Here is a 12,305-nt window from a genome sequence, read left to right on the forward strand (position 1 = left end):
CCGTCCACTCTTAATTAGTTTCGAATCTGTGCAAAAATCAATGTGTGTGGCCTCAGGAGTCCTGTTTCTGCAGCCCAAAGCTGTTCCCTAAGCAGTAGTGCCCAACAACACAGCGGATATGAAAGCAGGATGTTTAATAACAAACAGGAAACCCTGCATCAGCCTGAAAGAGCATATGTGCGCTTTTGTGGTAAAATCCACGGCACCTTACCTCTGCTGGTCGTCCTCTGAGCAGTAGTTCCACTACACCCTAACAATACCGAGCGAGTAGGAGCCACAGCATAAACAGGAGTATGTAAAGCTTCACTGGCCCCTGATTAACTGAAGCCATTAATGGAACCCCTTCACCTTAAAGATGATTGAAAGTGGTATCACAGTGGCAGCTGGTAACACTCACTGAGCAATACTGCTGCACACACGATCGATCCGTGAGAAGAGCAGTGGGTGCAAGAGGAGGCCCAAAAAATGCTGTCACTGGCCCATTATCATTCTGTATGTAATAATTAGGCCGACATACAGAATGATAATGGGCCTGATAGCAATCTGTGCCAGGTCGGGAGGGGCTGCCTCAGGCCACTGATCACAGCAGGAGTGCGAGTTAGCCCCTGCTGTGACAGTTACAGGACTCTGACTGCTTACAGAGGGTAGCTGAAATTACGGACAAAAGGCGTCCGTGAAAGAATCCTTCACGGACAACGGACAAGAGGCCCAAATTATGGGCAGTCCGTGAAATTTACGGACGGTTGGTCACCCTATTTGGGCCATGGGGAATTTTTTTCAGGACAAAGGAAAAGATTAATGATTTACCACTTTCCATTTCGGTAACACCGCAGACGTTAGAGAATTAAGGGGCTGAATACAGTTCTACGTCACGTCCACACACCAAATTGCACCTTTTTCTTTGAGTTTGCTTTTTGGAGTTACCCAATTTCCAACCGTGCCCTTTTGCTGCTCCTTCCCAGTGATTCACGTAATGGTCTCACTTGTCACCACCTCTAAAAGGTCGATCTTGAATTCCTTTTTTTTTTTTTTTTTTTGAGTCGGGTAAGGCCGGTACTGGAACTTTGGGTTTAGGTGTGGGTGCCAGTTCTGCCACTTTCGGATTGGTGCCGAGTTTCCCCAAGGGTTTCTCGTGTTCCACGAAAATTAGAGAGAGACAGACAGCCTCCTCCCACATCACGTGTGTACAACAGCTTAGCAGAGGCCCTGCCTAATAACTAAAACTCTGCGCTTCTAAGGCGATCCAGACGCTGCTCCCGCTGATACAGCAGCGTCTGGATTGGCTGAGGAAGGCAACCTCCACGCTCTACTGAGACCGGAGGCTGCCGCCCTCAAGTCACCCCGGCTCACTGATGCGCAGGTGGAGAGACTAAGAGCAGGCCTCTAGTTTGCACGCCAGGTTGGCCAGAGAAAGGCAGCCATCAAACCCGACATGCGCACTTGGGCTCAGGTGTGCTCACTGTGCTGGTTGTATATGAAAAGCTACTGAAGCCCCGCCTCCCTCAGGCCTGAACTGTTTAGACCCGCCTCAGGCACTCTAACCAGCCCATGGCGAAGGCTTACTGCAGCAGGCAGAAAGTTTATTGTTTATAATGAATCACTTGTTGTTGCTCACATTAACTGGTGGTTGGTGGAGGCAAAATATGAGTGGGGCAATGCCCCAACGTCCTAATGAAGTAACCGCCTCTGCTGCTGAGGCAGGGGGTGAGACTACCCAAGAAACACTTGCCTATCTTTAGCAACACCACATACTGCCTCCCATCACTAGCCAGTGCCTAACAAAACACAAATAAATACTTTTAGTGTACGCCGATTAGGATGACTACATTTGGTAAGGGAACATGACAAAAGTGCTTTAGGTATTATGAGGTGCAGGCCATTGTGAATGTTTGACCTGTCATCCTTAGGGTGGTCTTCCCCCAAACTTTTTGCCTGCTTACCTCCTCTTTTTGCTGTATCTTTTCATTGGCCTTAGGACTCTGAGCTCTTTACCGCTGCTAACCAGCTCTAAAGTGCATGTGCTTCTCCCTTAAATATGGTGACATTGTTGTATACATGATTGGCATATTTAGTTTACTTATAAGTCCCTTGTAAAGTGGTATACCAGATACCCAGGACCTGCAAGCTAAATGCTACTATGCCTCCAGCACTGTTTGTGCCACCCACACCAGGCCTACACAAATCTACTGGCCCACTCGCAATGGCAAGTAAAAGTTTATCAGGTCGTCCCATCTGGCGAGTGAATTTAGCCTGGAAAGGAGCAGGTGTTCTGTTCATTCAGAAAGTGAATGAGCAATGAAAATGTCATTAAATCTTGTTTTTATCTTGATACATTTGCTGTCTGTTCAAGGTAAGATATCAAATGTCAGTTGCGCTTTTTACCAACTGCTGCTTGGAAAATTGAGTTTATTTTTATATCTTACTAGAGTTAGAGGTTTTTGTCAAATGAGCTGTCTAAAGATGGCAGTTATTTTTATCTAACACAACATTTAAATAAATAGCCTGTTAATATTTCAAAATATATCAGGGATTATGAAAGCATATTTTTTGTGATTAAGAAGTGTGATGGAAACAGAGTTAAATAGGAGCAAAACAAACCAGAAAAACTTTACTTGGTGATATGCAAATGACACATATTTGCAGTAACTCTGTTTCCAAATATTGCTTGTACACTATGTAGTTTTATCAGTAAAACCGCATGTCAGTGGGAAAGTTTGTGGCGATTTCAATGTAAGATCTGCCGATTACAAATGAGTGTGCTACCACTTCATGCTTTAATTATGTATTGATTAAAAGTGATCGTTTTTAAACATGACTTGAGAAGCATTACTGCCCCGCCCTGATGACAATGCTATTAATAAACTAAGAGGCAAGTCAGGGGTCATGTGTATCCTGTGGCTAGATTTGTATTCTATAATGGAAAAAAGTTTATCTATTAAATCAAACAAAATAGTTTTTGTACAGCAGACATGCTGAACTCGCACATTTGAAGGTGCTCTCATATGTGATAATGAAGAAAACAGCGGCTCAATGAATTAAAATAGTTGCCCATGTTCACATCATTTGAAACCAGTTGATGGGTCAAAAGCATTACAAATAGGTGGAGTAGATTTTTTAAGTAAAACATTTCTGCACACAAGTAGCCTTTCAAACCTGTCCCAGACCTGCCACTGCAACGCCTGTGTGTGCAGTTTACTGGCACTTTGACTTGGCATTTAAAACCACTTGCTGAGCCTTAACCTTTTGCATGTGTCGGAGGGCAGGGAGCCGTCCGACGCTAGAGTGCTCATGTGCCTCGGAAGCTTCCCAGCAGTCGGCGCACATGGCACGGAAATTCCTCTGGTGAGGACACCACAGGAATTTTCTTTCTATCAAAACAGCCTCAGGAGCTTTTTATATAAAAAAAGTGGTGTGGGCTGCCCCCACCCAGATCTCATTGCAAACAGTCTTTCTGCCCCGCCTGGGAGGCATGAGGGGCAGTAGCCCCAACTCCCCCCGGATTTATCTTTTTTATGTATTTAGGGATGGGGGCTGTTCAAAATGGGCATGCCAATGCCCCCCAAAATTCCACAGTCTTTCTGCCCCCCCTCTCATGAGGCAAATGGGGGCAATAGCGCCCAATCTGCCACACGGAGGGCAGAAAGCCCACTAGGCACCAGGGATTAGGTTTTTTATACGTACGGGTGGAGGTTGCCCGAAATGGGCATGCCAATGCCCCAACCTCCCTAAAAATATTGCCACATTCCTTTTGCCTTTCCCAGATGGCAATGTCCAGGGGATTTTGCAGTGTTACAGGAAATCTTTGATGGATGGCACTGAGACATCAGAACAGGTGGGCAAGCCAGAAAGCTCTTGGATTCACTCTGGGTTCAAGTGAGATCGGTCCAGTCCTTGCTCTCAGCAGGGCGGAGATCACAAGGTTGCAGGAAAGCACAGCAAAACAGAAAATCAGTTCTTCCAGAGCAGCATTCTAGCAGTGGCAATTCTTGTAGCACACCAGTCTTTACTCCTGGCGGAGTTCTTCACAGGTCCGGAATTGTACTGTCTTGATAAGGTCAGAGCTTAGTACTTATCCCCAAATGTGCCTTTGAACTGGGAATGACTTCAAAGTAGGCCCTTGAAGTGCACAAGTCCCCTTTCATCCCAGCCCTGTCTGCCAGGCTATCAGTAGAGGGTAATCAGCCCTTTGTGTGGGGAACATGACCCTACCTATTTAGGTGCAAGTGTCAGCTCTCCTCTCTCTTCCTGCCCAGGAAGATCGATCAGAATGCAAGTGAGCTCTCTGTCACACCCACCCTTCCTGTGTTTGTGGTGGTGTAAAGGAAATGCGCAAAGTGTAGTTGTCACCCACCCCAGACATGTTTTGGAGGCAAGCTGTAGGTACACAGATAGAAGTTAAGAGCAGAGAAATATCCACTTTTTAAGAAGTGCCATTTTCTAAATTAGTAATGTGGGAGATGCACCACCATTGAACAGTAAGTGGGGCTGCAGGCTTAGAACTCTGCTGAGCCTACGAGCAGCACAGTGGAAGGAATAATCAAGGCACCGGGTTGGCAACCTGAAGCCTACTTAAGGGCAAGAAAATTATTTATGTGAACAATTTGAGAAGGACACAGAACCTACTTAAGGATTGAAATTAAAACTACTAAAGGAGTGAAACGTATTAAACATGCACTACAACTCCCATAATGCACGACTTACTTGAAGTCCCACCTGAGGGCGATTATTCATTAAGAGGCAGAGGAGAAAATAGGCACGGCTGTGAACGAAAAGTGAAGCCTATGAATAAGGAGCAGAAGCTCCGAATTAAAACATTTCTGATATATATATTGATGTAGTGAGGGACATGTGAAGGAGGAAGTACAGTAAGGGTGCACTTAATATTTGTTTTCAGTTTGAGGTTCAATTCTCTCTGTCAACTGAATACTACTCTAAAAAATATGACTATCCCCATTGCAAATAAAGGTTCCCTACTAACCAGATTAATCCCTGACTGATGGACCGATCCTAATTATGATTGAGGAGTTTTATGATCTCATTCCTAATGGTCAATCCAAAAGCAACAATCAACTGATAATGTAGGAGAAACCTCACCATACTCACTGGTTATCTCAAATATATTTTTGTGGGAACTAATCTAAAACAATTCACGCTATAGCACTCCATCTGAAACTGAGTCAGCCACCAATGGTAAAAAGAGGTCTATTACTACAAGAGTTGGTCTGGTGCTTTGGAGCTCAGGGTGACCCACGTGGAGTACAAAGGGTAGCAGAAGGGCTTCCGTATTCTTAGAGACCATTTCTTGAAACCACACAGTGTACTTGTTTACTTAATAAGGACTTAGAAGAATTCCAGTTATACCAAAAAGAAGAGCATGCTTTAGTATATGCAACCTATGAAACATGCACTTACTCCTTGGGTATTTAAAGATGCCATGGTCATTTAATAATTTTCCAGATGCTAAGAATGCAAAATAAACCAAAGTGCCACCACTGGTACAATAATTAGTTAGCAAGATCAGGCTCCATTTTCAAACATCGGTGCTAAGCATCTCAGAGATGGATTCCTTGCAACTCCATCACCCCAGTTTCCATCCTCTTAGACTTAGCCAGGTACATTCCTTACCTTATTGAAATTTTGCAGTGCTCTGTTATGAAGTGCATTTCAATACTTTGGACATGTTGTATCCTATAGATGCTTCATATCAAAATAGTCTATATATTAGGTACTTCATGTTTACAACTCACACCGAGAAGCCCAAAACTATTGATGGAGATACTCTATGAGAGGCAATGACTTGGCCTCCAAAGGCACTCGAGGGTCAGGAACAGAACAGGCCCCTGGTGCATTACAGGCTATGAATTCATTGTGGAATTGATCTTGACAAAACTGTTTCATAATCCTCCTCTTAGTCTCAGAAGTGCATTTAGCATTCTTACCAGCAGTGGCGGTTCCTCCGCTATGGCGGAGAAGCGTCTCCCCACTTCTCCAAAGGAAAAATACAATGATAATAAAGTACCGTAATTATCATTGTATTTTTCCTACTGAATTCAGTGGCTCTTGGGGTGGACGGGGCAGGGCTGGGCAGAGCACGGAAGGAGTGGTTTTCACTCATTAAGTTGGCATGTCTGCTTGACCGGCCCTATTGGGCTGGCTAAACAGTCATGCACACTCTGCATCTTCCTTTCCAAGCTGCATTACACAGCCTGGTGAGGAACATGCAAACTCTCCCAGTCCCCGTCGGAGCGCTGCGCCACGGCGCTCAGACCAATCAAACCGCATTTTATTTTTTTAAATCCCCCCGCTCTACCACTCCCATCTGGTAGCAGCCGCTACTGCTTGCCAGGCTTGATAGAACACAAACAGAACGTGTTCATGATTTAATTTTGCCCTTTGGCAACTCCCATGATGACGCACACCTCCTAAAGCACATAACAGGTAGCAGAGATTGAGTTAATTAATAATTTTCATCCTAAAACGAAAGGCAGGAACAGGCAGCAGTCAGTACTTGATTTCAGACGGTGGGTTTTGGTGGGATGCCACTGGCACTCATTTTTGGGGACAGACATTTATTTTTCCTGATCAGACTTTTCTCGAGAGCAAGAGCGGGAAAAACACATAGAAGGGAATGACGGTGGAAGACAAAGGCACAAAGGGAGAGAGTAGGAACCTGCAGGAGTGAGATAAAGGGGCAGAGAATGTCTAGAAGAGGCATGAGGTGGATGCAAGATCAAGCAGCCTTGGCTGACATCTTAATAGCACCCTTTGTGGGTTTCTGAGCAGAGCTCTGGGCACCAGCACTAATTCTGTTGCAAAGTAAGCACTGGCAGCTATGCACCTAAAAGCATTATAAAGAAAGACAGAAAAAGTGGGGAATAAATAGAAGGTAGTTTACCCTTATCTGCCTTGAAGTGACTAACTCTTCTTGAGAACTGCACTTTCTATTACCTTCATTATTGAATTGAAATTAAGGTGCTAAGCAGAGGTAAATGGAGTACTGAGTAACCACCACCTAAAGCACACAAGGTAACACACTAAATACATATAAGGAATGGAAAATGGGTGTGTCTTACCTGCCATGTTCACAGACTGTGTAAATATATCCTCTTGCGCACTGCGCGTTCGGTTATCTTCTTTGATAAATTCCAGGTAAGGTGCTGCGTCACTAAGGGTGGTAGGAGTAAGTAGCATGTCTACACCCGAACTGAAAACCTGAACAAAGTCATTGGTAATAAGGCGCCGCACTTTTTGAGCCTTGATAAAATACTTCTCGTAGTTCCTAAATATAAACAGTAAACACAGGAAAAAAGCATACATTCAATTTAGATATGTCAGATTATATTAAGTGGAACAAAGTATACCGTAGGTCATATTGCTATCAGAATATAGCAGCTAAGCCCATATCACTACTGAATGGGTGATTTGCAAACACTCTTGACACAAGGTACACTGGAAAATGTGTCTGACCACTAGAAAATAAATGGCAACAAGCCAAAATTTTAAGGAAGGCTATTTCATTTGCTCTGGGACCATCAAATTGGCAGACGTATAAAAACATATGAATCTACTTTCCTATAACCCGACTGTAACCAAATACTGTCTCACCTGAATCTTCGCGCAAAAAAGAAAACAAAACCCTGCCCCAGAGATAAATATAGGTCCCACAGGGGGATCCTACTTATACAAAACGACTATCAAGTAGGAATTGGAGCCACATATATACAACACTAATTTATGTTCTCAAGATTTCATTTTATTTTATTGAATATTTGGTTGCTTTTTTGATAATCTCATAGGAATAAAAACATATCACATATATATATATATATACATTTGAGAAAAAGAGATTTGATAGATCACACTGAGAGTCCCACACATATCATACCTGTCAACAATCAAAACCCATCCATAACATGCAACAACCATTCATACACTCCACAATGTAGTACATCAATGCCAGTTGGAATAACTAGGGTGGATCATGTTATAATAACAAAGAGGGGGGTTATTTTAGACTGAGGGGAAACAAAGTCAAAAGGATCCAGATGTCACAGTCAAGTAGAATTTCATCCCTCCCTAGAATCACACCTGAATCTTCGGTCCACAAAACTAAACATCAAGGGAGCATATGTACATGGGGATTCAGCCACCGGAACGTCACTTTTCTCGACGTTCCAGTGGCGCAATTTCCTTCATCATATTAAGAAAGCGGCATTAAGCCACTTTGCATGGCTTAACACAGCTTTGTAAATATGGTACCCTTCCATGCAGGTATCTGCGTGAAAGGAGTGTGCAGTGGGTGTTGCTGTGGGCGTTCCACCACAACACCCATTGAATTTTTATGCTAACCTAGATTAACAAGGATCTTAAATCTGAGGCAGCGCCAAAAACGGACACCATGCAAAAGCAGGCGCTAGATTGGTGCAAGGATGAGAAATACTTTTATTTCTCCTCGTGTTTTTACATCTGCAGCACACATAGAAAGAACAAATTGCCATTAATGGTTGTTTTTGTGCGGGAAGGAACACCTTCCTGAACATAAACAATCATCTGTGCAAAGCAGACACCCTTGCACCCTTGCACTATGGCGCAAGGGTGTCTGTGTTGGCACTAGGTAGCTATTGTTAGCAGCAGAGCTAAGGAAAACAAAGGGGTGTGCCATATTCTTGTAAATAAGGCGCAACCCTGCATTTTGAAAATGATGCAGCATGGCGCTGTAAAATTTACCACGGAATCACGCAATTTCCTTATACATATTCACCAAGGCCTCTTTATTCTTTTTTGATAACATGTAGAGGACATCATAAGCAAGTTGTTAACCTTGCACCATTAAACTCACTTTTGGAACACAATCACTCTGGTTAATTTATGAAGCTCCTCCTAAATTCAGCTCTGCTCTCCACACTATTGTGAAAACATCTCTCTCGAATTACATCCCACTCAACCCTAAAGTTTTCAAAACACCTTTTGTGGCTCAGAACTACCCACATGCACCCTGCAGAGTTCTCCAACCTCTTATCAGGCACCAGTCTCCCATTCTAAATGAAACAAGCATTTGCAATGCAATAGGTCTCGCATTATTAAAGTTTGAGCTATTGGCATTGCTAATAATAATGCAACACCAATAGCTCAAACTTTAATAATGCAAGATCTATTCCATTGTAAATGCTTCTTACTTTAGAGCGTGTGCTGTTATGGCCAGAACTGCCGACTTTGGAACTAGAGTCCGAGTCCTGGTGTCGCCTCCACATCCTGTGATTTTGGGCAAATCACTTACTCCCCTGTGCCTAGAAGGATCTAGCCTGGTGTAATTCACTTATGCTCGTGTGAAGCGCTCCAGTGCCCTTGAGCCGAGTTCATACTATGTAAAACTGCAAAAAGAAAAAATAAGCCAATTAAAAATATGGGCAGAGAGTGGGCAAGACTTCAAAGCCATACTCCACTGCTGCATTCCTCGCAACAGTGCATTCGCTGCTCAGGCTCGACCTAAAAATTATATTATTTCGCTGTGTATTTGACTGTAAATACCAGGGAGGGAGGACATTAACTGGACCAAAATGCATTTTATGGAGAAGGCTAGACTGGCTCGAGAGGAGCTAGAACTGATTAAACCAACTGTCAGATTACACTATATGTTATTGATTTCCCCTTCTCTTGAGCCCTACCTCAGAATCGTAACCAAGCCCTTCCACAGACACCTGCTAATTAAATTTAGATTTAATTTAATTCACTACTTTTTAGGTAGCTATCAATCCTGGAGCAAACCAGAAGGCCCCCCCCCCGTGCAAATGTGATGAATTTTCCCAACAGGACACCACACACTTCATCATATTTTGCGGTTTATATTCGGACTCTAGGAAAAAATATCTGGTACCAATTTTAAGAGAAGCCGGCTTTGTCCAAGTCAGGCCGGCTCTAGCTTACCTACAGTCCTTGGGCAGTACCCCTATTATATTTGGTGTAGCTAGTTTTTTGGTGGCGGCTTACAGAGCGAAAACAAAATTGGTGACATCAAGGGACTCTGTATAGCTCTGTAGAGTCCCCTCTTAAACACTGACCTGTATCACATCTGTGGCCCATCACTGCATATAACGTTTTTGCTCAGATGTAAATTTATGAAATTTGTAAATTTATATATAATTTTTTTTATGTCTTTTATGATTTTTAACAAATCGAATAAAGTGTATTTGACTGACTGACTGTAAATACCATTTATATAGTGCTTACTACCCTTGACGAGGTTGTGTATACATATTTAAAGTTGACACCTGAAACTTACAGCATTGCGTAATGATGCAAACCCCGAGAAAACATTAAAAACACGACCGGACTCATTGCCTTTACTAGACCGATTTCACTAAAAATACTTTCATTCTGATAATGAAATATTTTTAAAAAATGTATTCCGTTATAGAACAATCGTGGTTCTCAAACACTTTCTGTTGGCTAGAACTGTGTGATCCCATCGGGTTGGGCTGCTCCTCTGAAGGTTGCACATGCAGGCTTACTGCTAATGCTGACAATCCTCACATCTCTGCCATATTGTGAATAATGTCAGTTTCAGAGCCTTCCCATGGGAATAAATGAAGGTTAAAAACTTCCTGAAGTTGCAGGTCCCACCTGAACTCTGGCTTGCGGCAGATGAGGGGGAGGGAGGTGTGAGGGTGGTGTAATGTGAGAAAGAGAGGCCCTCCATCTGTCCGGTGCTAGAGTTTCCAGCCGCGTTGTGTAGCCCCTTCAGGTCACTCCTTTCACTTCTAGCCACCTCTTGTGCTCAGAACATCTTTACATTGCTCTGCTCGTTCAAAGAGGAGATCAGGTTTGGAAGTCAAACTTTCTCCCCCTTGCCTTGACATGTCTGTGCACGCATCTGGACTTTGAGCCGTAGAAAGGCCATCTTTCTGTCCCCAAACATCCGCAACAAAGCATACAATCCAAGCTCTCCTCACCATCCATTAGTAGTTCTAATGACCAGTGGCAGTGTCACGGTGAGATAAAAAGCAGCAGCATCCGTCTTGAGCATGTAAATAAAAGCCATATCAAGGAATAATAAAATATGTTTTTCTTTTTCTGACCTCTGTTCCATTTTTGCATGGATTCGTTATAATAAGGTGTTATTTTATATGATTGTACTACAGCATTGTTTGCCAGCTCTAGCATTCTTAATAGCCGCTGTTATCGTTGTGCAATTCGGTGTCTCAGTTTCTTGGCCCAGTCAGGGTGAAAGGCCGAGTCAGCCCTGCGTGATTACACCGAGATTAAAAAACCCATAGACTAGCAGCAGTAACCCGAGACCGTCACCAGGTCATTCCTTTTCAGGCTGTCTAGTTAGTAGTTTATATCTGTCAAAGGAAGATGTGAGTGCTTTTGTAGAATGTAAACATCAAAGGGTCAGCAAACATGCACAAAGGTTGTGTGTTTATTGAGCATGTCGGTTCCTGCTACAAATTCTGACCCCACAGAATTGTGGAAAGGATTCAGTTCTCATGGTGTTACAGATGAAAGCGAACCCCAGAGCATTACACGCGGCTGCAGCCTTATTATTCCCTTGAAATATATTGGATAATTTCATAGTTATTAGGGTCCTAGATAATGACGTTTTTTTGAGGAAGGGTGCTATGTTTTTTCAGAAGAGATGCAAAGGGCGCGCATAAGGTAACCAGGCGGCAGTAACCGAGGAGTGACACATGCTAGGGTGTGGTCTCACCTCTGTTCAGACAATGTGCCCACCAGACGCTGCCTGTCGGAGCACGAAGCTTCCCTTTCCACTGTGACCATGGCTTGGCAAGACCCAGCATTCAAATCAGGCTAGAATTCCAAGGCACTTTAAAAGCGGGAAACTACCCGTGTGTGTGTTCAAAGAAAAGAAACTAAAACATTCCCTAACCTCATGGCCACTTCAAAGGAGAACAAGATGTCAGCAGTTGTTGTTTTTTTTTCCTTCGCCGTGAAATGGATCCAAAAAAGCCAGAGAGTGGTGCGCGCATTCGCCACTGCCAGCAAATGTCTTTAATTATCACGCCCGTGTCTGGCCGCGATAATTGAAGATATATGGGCTTTAGTGCGCGTAACAGATACCAATAGGCCATAGGCGGAGCTATGCGACCGCCTATGGCCTATTGCGTGTTCTGTTAAAAAAACAGCATGCATGAAAAGCCCAATAAAAATGGACCTAGGAAACAAAACGCACGAGCTGTGTGGAATTTCCAGGTCCATTTCCAGGGCTTTTCGCTTTGCTTTGCTTGCAAGCCCTAAAAAAGAAGATCTATGGTCCTCCAACTATAAAAACACACAACGAAATAGCA

The 12,305-nt window shown here is 43.4% G+C and overlaps 1 protein-coding gene across 2 annotated transcripts in view; it reads right to left on the bottom strand.

Annotated features, from left to right (window-relative positions):
• QRSL1 (glutaminyl-tRNA amidotransferase subunit QRSL1) overlaps window positions 1-12,305 on the bottom strand; it is a 169,269-nt gene that overhangs the window by 14,338 nt on the left and 142,626 nt on the right. For both annotated transcript variants that reach the window (XM_078648427.1, XM_078648426.1), the window contains exon 10: window positions 7,074-7,279. In XM_078648427.1, the coding sequence (XP_078504553.1) occupies window positions 7,074-7,279 (206 nt within the window). The remainder of the gene's footprint in view (window positions 1-7,073; window positions 7,280-12,305) is intronic.

This window comes from Lissotriton helveticus, chromosome 6 (assembly GCF_964261635.1).
Source record: "Lissotriton helveticus chromosome 6, aLisHel1.1, whole genome shotgun sequence".
Classification (NCBI taxonomy): Eukaryota; Metazoa; Chordata; class Amphibia; order Caudata; family Salamandridae; genus Lissotriton; species Lissotriton helveticus.